The sequence below is a fragment of the Mesitornis unicolor genome, unplaced genomic scaffold, assembly GCF_000695765.1.
Source record: "Mesitornis unicolor isolate BGI_N332 unplaced genomic scaffold, ASM69576v1 scaffold36774, whole genome shotgun sequence".
In the NCBI taxonomy this organism is placed as follows: domain Eukaryota; kingdom Metazoa; phylum Chordata; class Aves; order Mesitornithiformes; family Mesitornithidae; genus Mesitornis; species Mesitornis unicolor.
In genome coordinates this window covers 27,658-43,798 of record NW_010178716.1, presented here as the reverse complement: position 1 = coordinate 43,798, position 16,141 = coordinate 27,658, and the positions used below count along the sequence as shown (strand labels likewise).

General features: G+C 36.7%; 1 protein-coding gene across 1 annotated transcript; it reads right to left on the bottom strand.

Moving 5' to 3' along the window:
• Nucleotides 1-1,267: 1,267 nt before the first annotated feature.
• Nucleotides 1,268-15,739, bottom strand: LOC104539105 (cytochrome P450 27C1). The gene is made up of 8 exons (XM_010182551.1): nucleotides 15,499-15,739; nucleotides 13,730-13,929; nucleotides 11,046-11,255; nucleotides 9,129-9,292; nucleotides 6,049-6,215; nucleotides 5,198-5,276; nucleotides 4,009-4,212; nucleotides 1,268-1,384 (listed from the first exon to the last, which is right to left on the bottom strand). Exons 1-8 carry the CDS (start codon nucleotides 15,606-15,608, stop codon nucleotides 1,268-1,270), a joined length of 1,251 nt encoding a protein of 416 aa, XP_010180853.1. The 5' UTR covers nucleotides 15,609-15,739.
• Nucleotides 15,740-16,141: the final 402 nt, after the last annotated feature.

Below are 16,141 nucleotides of genomic sequence, written 5' to 3'. Positions count from 1 at the left end.
ACCACTTTTTTCTAACTCTGCAGATGTCTGAAAAGTTTACGATTATCAGTAAGTAAACTACCTCACAAACAGCAGTCAGAGCCTGACATGTAAACAGTTAACTAGACACAGCTACTTTCATATTAGGATATGCAGGTTTGAGCATTGCTCAAGGCATAACATGGTCCCAAGGTATAAGGTTTCTCTCAAAAATGAGAACATAAGGTTAGTGCAGTGATACTTAAGTTATTTAAAGTATCATGCAAGAGAGACTTTTAAAAGCCCTTTCAGGTGTCCACTCTTTATATTAGACACCAGACAGTAAAAAAATCTCCAAATACTTCAGTAGTCACATTTCCATCCCACAGAAGGCTACTATGGGCTCAGCATGTTACAATGGGAAGTTTCCAGTTCCTACTGTTGAAGAACTGTAAAGATAGTTAAAAGTTGTTTTTTTAATTAAATGATAAAAATGTAGCAACTACTTCATTTTTATTATTTACATTTGGTTTTGGCATAATATTAGCTACAACAGTGAAAGTGGCTTGTGCAGTTCCACTCAACTTATGCTTTGGCGATGAGAACAATGTCTGGGTTCGTAACTCCAGAATGTGACATTTAAACTTTTAAGACTTTTTAATTATATAGAAACATTTTATGGGGATTATGTTTGGATAAATTTTTAATTGTTCTGTGTTTTGAGTCTAAACAAAGTGACAGAGTATTTTTTCTATCTTTACCTTTCACATTACTGTATTATGTTTTTAATACACGTAGAGTAAATGTTTTTACATACAAGAAAAAATACCTAATTTCAATGTTAGGTGGAAATGTTCAAAGAACACTGGAGGACAGGAAACAGGAAAATACAAATGCAGCTAATTTTCATATATTATACAGTAATGCTCTTGCTCTCAAATAGACTCGGTGAGTAGTTGATTTTTACAACAAAGCAGTGTAACAAAAACACTGAATACAGACATGGCTGAATTTAATTTTGTTTTTGGTTGGTTTTTTCAATGCATGTGCTGTTATTACTAGAAATTTTTCCAGGTAAAGAGAGATTCCCAGTGCAAGAAGGAATTCTTCCAGTATATATTTTCATATGTGTAATTATCTATTACAGGAGAGGTAATTTCTCTTATGTACTGCTAGAACTAAGGCAGAACATAATACTTGACCATTTTGCCAAGTATCTACAAACCAGAGAACAAGCATGATCAAACATCCATAAGATGCAAGTCTGTTCCTGTGAAAATCATTCAACTATTTCCAAAACATTTGAGTCTCACTTTCTGTCAGAAAATCTCACATTGATGGCACTTCCAGGAGTCAAAAGTCCATGGGTTTTGGCATGAACCGGTTCAGTTTTGGCAGAAATTTTGATCTCAAAATTCTGAAGCAACTGTGAAGATAAAAAGGACAAGTATTAGAAAAGCTACAAAATTAGGGATTAAGATTAGACTTTGGAAATGAGAATTCTGTGAAGAATATATAGGTGAAGATTACAGTTAAAAATCTTCCTCCTCTGATGGAGGGGAAACTGAGCCAGCCCCTTCTGAAGATTTTCCACTCAACTAGACTAAACAGTCTGAGCTACCAAAGAAACTACGGTCTCTTTCAAACCTTGTGAGCTTCCTCTCTGTGTGTTTTTGATTTCACTTCTTTTAATGTAAATCAATACATGCAATTATAAAACAAAGCAATAAAAGAGTCCCAATCCCATCGCACACATTTCTCTTTCTAGGCAGAAGGAAACAAAACAAACATGAGACAGCAACTGTCCAGTGCACCATCATAATTCAAATATTAGAACCTCTCCTGAACAGAGTCCAAAAAAACCCAGTCTAAACCTCTATTTCCATACACTTCATTAAAACTGAGAGAACCAGTAACAAACATATATCATAGAAATTGTGCACTAAATCAAACTTCAAGAGATTTCTCTCACCCATTTTGAAGCTGAACATAGAATACCTCAGCTCTCTGTTTTTAAACTTTCAAGAGGGAAATGCTGTAACATCCTCAACTTTTCCTAATACTAAATCTGCAACACTTTTTCTGATAAGCTAAGCAATCTCATCCTTCTCCTAGTACGCATGGTGAACAACATATTGTTTTCCTATGCATAACTACCTTTTCATAAACTACCTTCAGATGTTTGATCAAATTTTCTTCTCATTCTTCTCCTTTTCAAACCTCTCATTCTTGTTATTCTCTCTGTCTTCTGAATTTCCTCCAGTTTAACTACATAGTTCTTAAACTGAAGTGCACAGGGTTGGTTGGGTATCACTGTCTAGCTGAGGATTCACCAGCATTTGGCAAGAACTGAGCAATTTAGCTCCTCTTTCTGACATACAACATTTTATATGTTTTTAGCTTTTAATGCTGTTAATATACCCAAAAATTACACTGCCTTGTCAGAATTAGCATCATTACTGTTGACTTATTTGTTGCTATATCACTCCAGTCTGTTTCTGTGGTACCGATTATTCAACCCGTTGGTTAGCAATTTGTATTTACGCATTTGATTTCTTCTCAAAAGCAGTAACTTGCAACTGTCCTTAGTGAGCAATTCTGTGTTGATTCCGGAACATTTCTCCATTTTTTAGTAATTCTATATTCACATCTTCTGACTTTAACTTAATTCATGTCAGATTGATATCCTATGCAAACTCTGAAAGTATTCTCTAATCTATCATTTACACTGTTAATGAAAATACCAACCTAAATCAAATGCAGGACACTCTTACAGAATTTTAATTAAATGTTTTCCCAGTTCAACAGCAAATATTTGACAGCTACTGCCTCCAGCTATGTCTTTTTTCCAACCAGTTGTGCATGCATTTTATAGGTCTTCCATCTGGAATAAATTTTATTAATTTAATTGTGAGAACAATTAATGTATAGGACATGTGAAAATACTTCCTAAAGTCAGAATACATGATTTATTTTATATCCACATTAGGTAGGTGATCAAGTCAAAGAAAGAAATCAGACTGGAATAACACAATTTCTCATTCATCAGCTCCATGCTTCATTTGTTTCTATTTTAAATCACTTAAATATCATCTTGATGCTTGTAAACAGGTTGTGTACTGTTTTGTTCTAGTTTCTGCTCAGAAAACAAAAGCAGGCTCTCTATTACTTCCTGGATCCTCCTTTTCAAGAAGATGCAAGTATCTTTGTCTCATCCAGCCCCCTGAAAGCTCTCTCACGCTGAGTTCCAAAAGACATGTTAATTGTTCAGAGATTGCTCTGGGAATTTACTTATGGAAATTCTAAGGCAAATTCAATCAAGCCTTGCTTTGAATACATATAAATATTTTTATAGTTAAGTAACTATAAATAGTTTCCAAATCTTTGAGTTTTGATTGCACAATATGATCTTAGTATTTGAGTTAAAGAGTGTCTTGTAAATGACAAAAAACGCAGCAGCTGTTGGGAAAGCTTTCTTTATGATATGAAACAATGGAAAACTATATATATAGCTATGTACTACCTACTTACATAACTACAATTATATACATCTAAACCGATAATAAAGTTAGAAGAAAGAACAAGAAAGGACAGAAAACCATGGAACATAGACAAATTCTACTATTTATTGTAACACAGTGATCAGTACAAGGATATAGAAACTATTTTACATCTTCATAAGTACTGAATTCTTCATAACTAAAATACTGAAACTGAGCAGGCAGCCCTTCTAACACCCATCAAGAAAGACTTCCAATTTGCTAACAAAAACCTTCTGTGCTAGATCTGTATGTTTCCTTAACAATCTTACCTTTAGTTTTACTTCACTTGTACTATAAAGATTTTTTTCTTCTACAAGGTAGTTTAACTAGTACGTTAGATTTCGAGCATGAGTATTTTCATTTTTTTAATGCCTTTGCAGGATAAGTATGGTAGACAACACTCCAAAAGAAAGATTTTGAGCACTGTAAGATACCCAGAAATTGTATACATAGAAAAGAGTCATACCACTATATTTTTCTTCTTGTAATGCTGTCACACAGTTCTAACCTGAATCAGTGCAAGATGAATTTCCAGCTCTGCAATTCTTTTTCCTATACAACTCCGAATGCCATAACCAAAGGGGATGGAACCAAAATTGTCTACTCTGTCCAAATTATCTTTCCTCAGCCAGCGCTCAGGTCGGAACTCGTTTGCCATAGAGAAATTTTCTTCGCTGTATGAAGTAGTATAATGACAGAGTGCCAGCTGCGTCTGAGGAAATAAATGACACTGATATTTAGCTAACTCCAAAGCACGTAACAAAATAAAAAAAGAATTTGTAATTACAGCATTATGAGGTGATAAAAATTAAGTATTTTTGAGTAATTCTAGGAGAAAAAAAGGACACCTAGAAAATCAGATCCTTTTCACAACTGGTCAAATGTAATAAACTTCAAACTGTTCTAAATGTTGCTGGATGTATCAGAGAAGATGCAGTGGGGAGGGAGATGGGAACAAAAGTCACAAGTACTGGGAAGTGTCTCAAAAAGATAGGATGTGGAAAAGGGAGGAGAGAGACACAAAAAAATGGAAAAGGAAAAAAATGGAGTATGGGAAGGAAAAAAAACCCAAACTCACTCCTCAGGAAAAAAAACCAGCAATGATTGATGTGATGATGTTTATAAATAAATCCGGGCAGATGATGAGTGTAAAATGACATTTAAATAAGTACATGGAAAATTAAGAATCCTGACTGTTTTAAAGCTTTGTTTCTCTAACACAGAAGTGCCGTCATTTAAAATAGAGCCATACAGTTCTACCATGACCTCTGTGTAATCTTTGAAGTGTATAAAGGAAAGCTTCATAATTTAAAAAGGAAATATCTCTTTCTACAAAAGGAATTAACAGGCAACGAATTAGAAAACTGCAAGAATAATGAAATCCATACTTTTTACATCCAATTGTTACATTGCACAGAGATGTTATTAATAGACTGCACCCTCAAGAATATTAAGAAGTCGTCATAATGGTAAATTTGGTTAGCAGGTGAGGATCCACATCTAAAAAACCCACCAACAACATGCAATTCTAAAATCAATTTTTGCCATATAAATGGGTTTTATTGAAATAGTTTCCTCTTGATGCTCTAGCTCTGTGAAGTATTTTGAAATCAATGAAGTGTGTACGTGTTGTGACTGATCACATTTCATACACAAAAATTAAACTGTTCTCTGCAGAGGACTGCAACAGAACCTACCCCTTTAGGTATCAAGTATCCTCCAATGATCAAGTCTTTTTGGGTCACTCTTCCATTTCCTGGCAATACTGGATATAACCTAGAGACAAATATTTATGAAAAGTTCAACAGTAATATTAATACAACTTAAAAAGTTTAGATTCCAGTTTGCACTCACAAATATGCAATAAAAATGCAATGTGCATTCAGGGCAAAAAGTTTTTTCAAAAGCACAGAACACCTTGGAGATTTTCAAAGGCCTCAAATCATCTGTGAGAATATGATTAGTACCTGAAAAAGCTATTTACTAGTAACTGGAGGTTGAGCTATTTGGTCTAAATATATTTATTCGTTTTACACACACATAAACATGCAATCAATTGGTCAAGGTGGAAATGTTTTGGCATTACTGGGAGCTGAAAAAGCCTTGTTGATGCCTTCTCTAAAATCCGCTTACTCCACTTACCTCACTATGAACATTTGGTGTAAACATATAAAAAAAGTATGTCACATGCTTTCAATTTAAGTCAAGAAGCTTAAAATTATTGTAGTGGCACTGCAAGGTACCACTTTGCAGTAGTGTGTGGGGGAGGAGGTGGTTATAGTCCAACATACACACTAATACTTAAAAGGTAAAAAACAGCTTTCAATTACCTACCTTACAGACATGTCCTGCATGGGTGATACTACTTCTACCATACTTTAAAACATTAAACATTCTATAAACTATCACATTTCATTGCTTGGGCATCCCTGGATACAATACGGCTACAATAAATAAAAGCAGAAGTAGCAAATAGCATGGACTCAAAATCCATTACAACCACACAATTTAATTTTTTCATTAATGACTGCAATTGCCTGCTACTTACCTCAAGGTTTCTTTCAGCACAGCTCTAACCAAAGGCATTTTTGGGACATCATGAGCAACAGGAACTTGGTCTTTCCCCAGCTTATTGACTATTTCCTCATAAACACGTTGTTGAACCTCAGGGTGCTTTGCCAACAAGTATGTTGCCCAGGACAACGTAAAAGAAGTCTAAGAAAGAAACCACAACAGAGATCATCAAGTCCAACAAGATTAGATGAAAAATAATTTCAAGCCAAGAAAAACAATCATTTTTCAACTATGTGTTTTACATGTTTAAAGTTATAAAACAGACTGGTAGTGATTCACATCTGGACTCAATGAGATGTTGTCAGACTTTATCATCCCCTTCTTCATCTCTTTTCCATCTAAAAATCCCCTACTTATCAAAACAATCCATGCTGGTATTTTCCCAGTGAAATATTAAAAAAACAAATGCAAACAAAACTGCAAAACCAATACGGAAACATAAACAGTCTAAACAGCAATGGGTTAAGTTAACCGTTACTTTTCAATATGTTTAATCTTTCTTCCTAACAAAAACATTGCCAGGACACAAGATAAGAGAACACCACACCACATAACCAATCCCTTATAAGCATATGGTGGTCTCCTCATAGCATCCACACAACAGAATTGATATTACCACTGCTAAGGTTATACTTCATCCTTTGGTGAGGAATGCTACACAACAATTGGCACTTTCTACCTCTTGAAAATTCCCACTTGACTGAAATTCAGCATCCTATTGAAAGCTTTCATAAGAATCTCAAAGAGGACCTTATATATTTCAACTGGCCCCAAGACATTAAAATACACCCCTCCCCAATTAATGATTCTAATAATCATAAAGGTTCCAGAAAAGAGGTACTGTGTGAAAAATAGTTTTTTAAAAAATTGTCTGAAGGAAGAAACAGAACAAAAGGCAGAAGACGGTCCAACTTAGAGCACAAGATGATTTAAAGGAACCCATCATCTAAATCTCTTTCACCTCAGCTGGAAAAACTGCACTTCAGTGCATATTTGTGGCTTAAGGTCCACTCTGAGGGCATGAGCTCACTCCATCTGTACTAACATGAAACTAAGTAGAATATTTCAACACTATTTGTGATCCAATATTTACCATTCATTTAACCATGAGTCCCTGTGTTTAAGCTACCTGGATTTCGGACACTATCCCATTCAAATACCAGACAGATTTGGGACATTTTGCTTCTACAGTCAGCTGCACCCAAGACATCAGGGTTAAGGAAATGGCATTACTTGAGCCTGTTCTCCTCACAGCCATCACTGAAGACAGAAAGTTTACCATGGAAAATGTATTTTCAGTGTTCCTGAATATGGCAGAGAAAGCGACAATGAAATCGTTCTGTTCCTTACGTGTACTGTTCTTCGTATCTTACAGCGTTTAACACAGAAAAATTGTAACCTCTACCCTAATTTTCTTGGTTTTTTTAAAAGTATTTTTTCCAACTTGTATAACGAAGACAGACAACGGTTTCACCTTCTAGGCAGGGAAGCTTTATTTTCAGTCATTGGCACAACAAAGCTTAAAGCTATAAATAATGTATGGGTAAAAACCTCAGCTTCTGGAAATGTCTTATTTTGGGCTCACATTTAAGATCAATTTAGAATGCAAATTCATCACAACAGTGACCTTATATGTCTTGTCTTCAAACTTGGCTAAGATGCTAGAAATCTTATTCTCAGAACTTTTTTTTCCTCTTGTGACATTGAGTGGCTGTCCCTTGCTAGAATGCAACCCTGTCCTGTTCCTCTCAGAGGCGCTGGCAATTCTGCCAGCTGCATACAAATCTTCTCTAATATAACACTGTTTTTTCCCCAAGTTCCCAGCTCCTTCATAACCTCTTAAAAACTAGCACTGCTCCAGGGACAGCCAAAATGCTTTGTAGTCATAAACTGCCTTACAATTTTGTTGAAAGCTTTTATAATCCTCTAACCCACTTTCATTTTCTATGATAAAATAAGATCTGAAGTGACAGCAGTAGGGGGAAAAAGGTTCCCTCGATCTCTGTCTTGTACTTGGAAACGAGAAAATCAGAAGTACCATCCTCTCACAAAATGATTGTTGCCAGCTGAGAAGGTTGAGTCGAATGGAAAGAGAAACTCTTGCTGGCACGAACTTGAACATCATCCTTTTAGTTTAATGAAAACTCTCTCACGCACTAAAAATGGAAAATTAAGGGTCTGAAAGATTAGAAAATGAATGGGATGAATAACTGTTCTCTACTTAAGAACCAAGCACCAAAAAGCTCTCCAAACTCATAAGCCCTTGGGATATTTAACCGACGGAATAATCTTCAGCACATAAATAAACTTTACATATGCTCCTTATTTTGGAATTCAAAAGTATTACTGTTGGGGTTTTTTTTGTTGTTTTCTTTAGAAACATTACAAAACTTTCTTAAATTAAAAAAATCTGGATTCAATTATCCAGTGAGATTTTTTTTACTTTAAGGCTCCTTTACTTTTTTTTTTTAAACTTATTTTAATCTTTTCTACTGTAGGACTATTAAACACAAGCATAGGTGATGAACTTACGTCTCATCAACATTAGTGCTGGCCTAACACCCCACTCCTCATGGACTTCAGCACAAACCAGTATCTGATCCATAAAGTGTGTCCCAGTTGGTTGAATCAGCCATATGTAAAAGTCCTTTACCAAATTCTACATATGAGTTATCTATTTTTTCACACTAACTTTCAGCAGCCTTTTCTATTATGGTCTACCCAAAGAAGCACAAATACCAACCTGATAGTCAAACTAGGAAAACAAAAGACGAAATTCAAGCCAAAAGTCAAGACACTTGCTATTTTTTGTTTAATAAACTGTGGAACTGACTCCCAAATGATGGGTTCCTGTAAACCAGAGCTAGAACAGAACAACACTGACTTCATTCTAGTAAAGAGATTACACAGTGCTCTAAGTATTTTCTATCATTTTAAAGATGTAATGACTTAACTGCATCAGAAATGATGTCCTTATAAACAATATAGCCCTTGCTGAAGATAGCTGTGAACAGTACTGGTTTACAAAAACAACTGTGCACAAGAAAATCTTACTGTGTCCACTCCTGCCAGAAGCATTTCAGTCATGTTGGCATAGATCTCTTCCAAAGTCAGTTCCTTACTCACTAGGAGGTATGTAAGGAGCCCACCGTTCACTACTTCTCCTTGGTCCAGCTGAGACTGAATAGCCTTCAATTTGTTGTCAACGTGAATTTGACCTTTGGGATTCAAAAAAACTGGTAAGTCTCTGTTTTTACTGAATGGAACTAGCAGAAAAATAATGACATTTCCCCCTCATGCTACACTACATGGCCACAGAATGACAAAATATTTAAATACACTTTCTCAGGAAAAAGATAATAGGCTGGTGGTGGAGGTCCTTGAGCACTCACGGTAGGGAACGGCAGAGCTGACAGGAACCTTGGTAGCTCACAGCATGAGAATGCTAAGCACAAGGAAAGGATGCAGGAGACTATGGTTTGTGACTGGGAGTGAAGGACACTCAAGGTCAAGTTTTTACCCCCACCTGGCTTGGTTTCTGGTGACTCTGCAAGAAGTGGTGGAAGTCAGCACACAGCGGCTGCTACAAGGTGTAAGGAGCAACCAGGTCAAAGCCACCGAACTGAACCACACCGAAGAAGAAGATGAGGAGCATCAAGTAATAACAAAAATTGAAAAACTTCGGTGAATGATAATTTGAGCAATTTCACCCAGAGTCCCATTTGTACTTTAGTGACTACAAACATCATCTTCAGTGAAACAAGAGCTTTAAGAAGATGAAATCTCCCCAGAAAGTTAATGCCTCACAGAATGAGCTTACAAACAAAACAAAACAAAAAAAAGAGAACTAGAATCAACATGTTCCTTTATGAAACCTAGACAAACACATCACATACAGTGATTCTCACCATTTAACACCTTTTTCACAAAGGGATTAAACAAAGAAACAGCATAACAAGTTTCAAATTGAATAAATTCCTCATGAAGAGTTTTTCAGCTGCTGTTAGGTTAAAGCTGAAGTCTGCCGTTGTTTTTAACCCACAAAAGGGAACAAGTGTGCTTTATAATGGGAAATAATTTAAAAGTGGCAGTGTAAAAAAGTATGCATTTCACAGAAAACACACCTGTATCAGCATTCAGTGGATTCCCTAATGCCTGTTGTAGGTACAGATCAATATATATCGAAATTTAAGCATATTAGGCATATTAGAAGTTAGGAAACTAAAGAATCTACTCTCAAGTAGATGTACACATACCTACCTAAACATAATAAAATAAACTTAAAAATGCATGCAGCTTTCTAAGATTAGAGAGGTAAAAAGGGTTCAGAGTTTTTTAAACACTCCAGAACATTACAAAAACACACTGCAAAGACAGCTCCTTCCTACTTACATGAAAGCTGATTGATAAAGTAGCCTGGAATGCTTTATTAACAAAAACACCCCAACAAACCCCATAATGTAGTACAGCAGTGTACTTCTATGTCAACTTCTATGTCAACTTCTATGTCAACTTACATGCTTGTGTGTGTATACATAAACTTCACAAAGAGTTTAATTAATTGCTAGTCTCATTTTTAAACTTTCTAGTCAGTTTTAGCAGTGATTGTTTGTCAGAGTGCCTGACTGAAAACTTGCTGAAGTCAACAAAACCACCCTCATTAAAACCTGAGTGGCTTAAGATAAAGCCCTGGCAAAGAACTTGGACCTGGAGAGAGGATTGGGCACTGAAACAGATGAAGACAAATAAAGAAACAGCAATATAAAATAGGGGAATAGTTAAAGTGTACTGGTAAGATTCTTTTTGAGTAGAGTCTTTTTAAAATGGTTCCCTTGGCCAGTCTGAATTTAAAATAAAACTTACTTTTGCCACAATGTCGTCTTACAATTTTAGAAGAGAAATGCAAGTCCTGTACAAACACACACAGAACCTGCAGAAACACAGCTGAACTTTTCTACTACTAAATCTTACTAAATTTGAAGAGTCCGTCCCAGGATCTGCAGAACTCCCTCCAGGGTTTTGGAATAAGTGGACGAAGCCATTTGGGAATAGCACCTGCATACATAGTGGTCTTAAACATACTAAACATCAACTCCAGAGCCTCAATATATTCAACAGTCTGCTGCGGGACGTTGTTTTCCAGGCAGCCCAACCGGCATTCATACAGAATAGTTGCCACACCTGCACATATGAAATCAAAGAATTTGCTATACACATGTATATAAACATATTCATAATTTAAGGAATTATAATGCTAGCATATGGAACCACCTTCCAAAAATGTTGAGTTACTACTGCAGTTGGAAGCAGATAAAATAGGAAATCTAAAACACAGCAAAAAAATCCCAGCTAAACATTATAGTGAGACAGTGGCTATGTCAATAATGCTCAGGATGAGAAGACAGTCAAAAGTTTCAGCAGAAGCAGAGCAGCCCTCCAGCCTGTGCTGTGTTTTGCACTGCACCACAAAACCTCAGCCTGCCCTATTGGCCTCTGGACACACAGGGACACCAAGTCCAAAGACATTTCTGATAACTGGTGATAACGCAGGAGTTTCTAGCAGTGGCTATGCCTTTCTTCATCCTAAGTTGGTAGTAAATGAATAATGAATATGCATAAATGGATAAAGAGCCTGCACTAGGCAGAGACTTCCCTGCATGCAACACGGCCCTGAGAAACAGCAACTGTGTGACACTGCTGCAAGTGACAACATTGACTCGTCTCTCCTTCCTGACTTGCTATAATTTCCTCACATATTTTGGCTGCAGAATTGCAGTGATCCTTGCTAGAAATACCATTTCCTTCCCTCCGTTATATATTTCCCTCCCTACTTCATAATATTTTTATTAAATTATTATTCTTCTTCTCAACTCGGGACTATTTCTTCCATTTATTGAGTTAATTCTTACTTAGCTATTAGTGTCCCTGCAACCTCTCAGCTCAGCTTTTATAAACACACCCAAATTATTAAATATGGGATAGAATTCAGCCAGAAACTGCCTACTAGAGTTAGCCAAAATGTTCTCTTAGTTTGACAGCAAACCATGTTTAATTACTTTCTGAACACAGGTTTCTAGCAATTTTTCCTCTCAACTTGCAAAATCTAGATCATATTATCCAGTTTATTTAAGAAAATATCACATGATACAGTACAAAAAGCATTCCTATTATCAAAATACTCTTATTTAACAATTTTTATAAAATCCAGTGGGGCAATTAGGTAATTTAGAAAGGCATTTAGATAAGTTCTCAAAGCCATTTGCATCAAACCAAATGTTTTTAAAGAATTTTTGTGCTTTTAAATTTATTAGTTAACATTTTGTCCGTGTCTTTCCAGGAAATTTTTGAATAACTGTTAACCAGATAAGTAGAGTAACCAGCCCATTAACACTCTAGTCTCTTTTGTCTCTGTTTCTGCTGTTAAAAACAGGTACAATATATATGATGTTTAACCTTGATCTCGCCCTTCATCAAACTCTCCATAAATTCCCAAGTGTGTATATATATATTTAAGAAACTTTTCTTTTTCCCTGTTCTTTGCTTCATATTTCTTCTTTATTGACAAAAATGATTTTAAAATCTGGCTTTTTCAACTCGTTCTTCATTCCCTCTTCCCTAATTTTCCTCCCTGGGGAGATATTTTTCTGTGCCTTTCATTTCTCCTGTGCCTCTTTCAGCAACAGCTATTTCTTGCTCTTTACATGGTGTTTTCAAAAGAATCTTACACATTGGTTCCCTGAAGAGTTGACAGTGTAAGTTAATTACAGCTGGAGTTCATATAGGAAATAAGGGCATGCCAGGCACAAGCTATAAATGAAAAGCTGAAAGAATGTGAAGAATTTAAACTAACCCTTCAGTTAAAGTGAATCTGTAAGCTCAGAGTTTAAAAATCCATAAAATTGGTAACTCTGAGGTGAATGCCATTTTTAGCCATTATTAATGTCAAGCAGACTCAGTTTACCAAACAGCCAGCCAGCTGTTTGATACAGCATCTTCACAGGTGAGCAATTGGGAAGTTCCTGCAAACCTCAAATTATTCAGCTGCCTGTAAGCGAAGGCACTACATACAACAAGATCAGGCTGTATGCAGTCACTCAAAGGAATGCATGGAATATGAATCACCATTGGATTTCTATAGGAACACAGAACATGCTGCGCTAGCTCAGGTTGGAGGTCGATTTAGCGTTCCCTCACTAGCCAGTGGCAGATGATTTTAAAGCAAGCATAACAATCTTTTCCTACATTATGCTATGACAGAAGTTAGATACATCACACAGTGATTCCCCGCCTGGGATTCGGCCAGCATGTTGCTAAATTAACACGTCTTGGAAGTCACACTATTAGAAGGACAGCACCAATATTGTTAAGAAATTAGTACAGAAATACAGAGTACTGAAACTGCTCAGGTCCTTGACAGTACATTTTACTTACATACCAGCATTTTCCACAGGCATTGTCCTTCATACAGGGTGTCATCTCTTTGGTCTCAAGAAAGGAATTCTACTGATAGCTACTACACTAAGTAGAAAGACACCTCAATACTTCCATTTTCATACTAATCACAACGGGGCACTAGTCATTTGACAAAAATGCCGAACCAAAAGCACATTGCTTTACATCCATTTTCTTTACAGACATTCTAGAGCTGGGCTTACCTTCCATTGAATACTTGAAGAAAAGATTATTAACATTGGTCACTGTTTCCCCATCATCCTCTTGACTTCTGAGGGTGTGGATTCTTTTAATTAAGTCTGTGATAACTTCATTGACTCCTTCAGAGTAAACCGCCACATCTTTGGGTTTCAGAATTTTTTGCCTCAGTACACTTCTCATTTTTAGCCATTGTTCCCCCTCCCTAGAAGAAATTATCAATAATGTCTATGCACAATTCTCCTTAACAATCATCAGCTGGGTAAGAGCTTCACAATGAAGCTGGTTATGATTTTTCATCTCAAATGAAAGCAAGTAGTGAACTTAAAATCACTATAAAGTACAATTGGTATTACGCTCCTCCATCTCATTCTGTGTTTATTGCACGTCTCATCAAATTTCAGTGTTGCAGCATGTATGTACATCTGTAAGTCAACCTCTGGTCTGAGCGGCAGAACTTGTTCACTCAGTGTTCCGAATTTGACAGGTGTCCCTGTATTAGTATTTTAGGAGCAGCTAACACAAGAAATTTGCAAAATTTTCTTATTAAAATTACTTTAAATAAATACTTGACTAGACAGTCTGCAAAATTGCTTTTACCTAGAATCGGTGCTTAATTACCAAAGGTATCACATCCAGATCTGACAAATCAATTACTTGAGCTAGTACCATAAATGCCATTACTGATGCATCACTTTCAGTTACTCTAATTCTAAACGTGTAAAGTAATAAGATAGCAGACCTAGCTATAGCTAAACAATTTACAGCTGCATTCTCCTTTAGCTGAGTTATGTATTGAAATCTTTGTGTAGCATCTGTATGCTCCAAACGAGTAGACTATTTGGGAACAGTGAGAGGAGGTGAGTTCAGAGAGATCTTTCAACTCCTTATGAAGACAGGCAATTATGTTTTATGTGTTTATTTCAAATTGTGATGTAAGTATTTCCCATTAAATTCTATCACCTGAAGCAATGGTGCTGCAAGGTACAGAAACTTACTGGCTAGCAAGAGAATTTAATCTCTTTAACAGACATTTTCTGGCTTTCTCTTGATTTAGGATCTTGTTTCACAAAATATGAAGGAACTGTTTGACTCTGAAGTGCAGCTTCAGATTTGAGGCTGCAGTGCAGTACATAACGCTTTTTGCCACCATGAAAGAAACAGACTGTCCGTGACTCAGGAAATTAGTCTCCCTCTAAACAAACATCCTATGTCAGTGGGGACTGTGAGTAGTTCCCAGTGGCAATTAACCACACCCACACACACTGCCAGTTTATGCAAGCTTTAAAGACAGATAACTCTTCCAAAACCAGCCACACACAAAATACAGTGACTTCTCTGCGTTAATCTACTGAGGGGGCACTCTGGTGAATAATGAAGCTAAAGCCAACCTGAGCCAACAAGCCCACACAGCACACTGCCAAGTGGGTACAACAGTCTAGATCTGAAGCAATAAAAGCACATTTGCTGTGCCAAAGTTAGTAAGGCCCAGTCTCCAACACTGCTTCCAGGTATGCGAGTCAGCTCAGACTTCTCCAGTTGATACAAATGTCACAAGAATGTGTGTGAGGTGGCTTACTCCCTGCTCAAACTACGCATCACTGCCATCCCTTTGAAAATTCACAGCAGAACAGACAATTCACCACATATTCCATAATTCACATTACTTCCCCACACAGAAAAGGCTGAATTCCCAGATGACCTGTACAGTCCCTCAGAAAATCACTAAACCTTTACAAGAAAAAGGAGAAAACGAAGGAGTGACACCACTCACGCAGAAATGAGTCCCGTGGCTCTCCCTCTTAAGTCTCTGTATTCCTGCCAGGATTCCATGTTAGCTCGTTGTGGTGCTCTTCCTTCTGCCCGGAGGACTTGAGCAACCATCTCTCGATCTGCAATGGATACAACAAACTGGGGACCAAAGTGAGACTTGAAGATCTTTCCATATTCCTGAGTGTGTTTTTGCTACAATATCACCAAGAAAGAGAAACAGAAGTGAAGCATTACTAAGGGAAAAGAACACAAATGGAAACTGACAATTTGTCATACAATCAATCTATCACCTCCGGACCTTGATCCCCAGCCTTCCAGTCAAGGAAGGGTTGGAAATGCCAGGAGAAAGTGCCTCAGCATGACTGTGAAATATTCACAGGGCAAACAGAGAGGTCACCGTTCAGGACCTCTGACTGAGAAGACCCAAAGCTCTAAGGCACAAAGCGTGAGTGAAACCAAATACTGAGATGATGAAAGGACCTGGGGCACCTAAAAACACATCTCTTCAGATCAAACAGGTTAGGAAGAATGTCTGAAAAAAAGAAAAACGTAAACAAGGTGAAATTAACAGTGTAATACAAAGACATGATAATCTACTTTAAATGTCTTTTGTAAAGAAAGACTTACTCTACCAATTTATTCTT

Excerpts from the sequence above, each read along its gene's own strand:
- LOC104539105 (XM_010182551.1), bottom strand. The coding sequence starts at position 15,608 with ATGGTTGCTCAAGTCCTCCGGGCAGAAGGAAGAGCACCACAACGAGCT. Across the intron at positions 13,930-15,498 it reads GCCACGGGACTCATTTCTGC|GGAGGGGGAACAATGGCTAA; the intron begins GTGAGTGGTGTC and ends AATTTCTTCTAG. Across the intron at positions 9,293-11,045 it reads GGACGGACTCTTCAAATTTA|GTCAAATTCACGTTGACAAC; the intron begins GTAAGATTTAGT and ends TGAATCCCAAAG.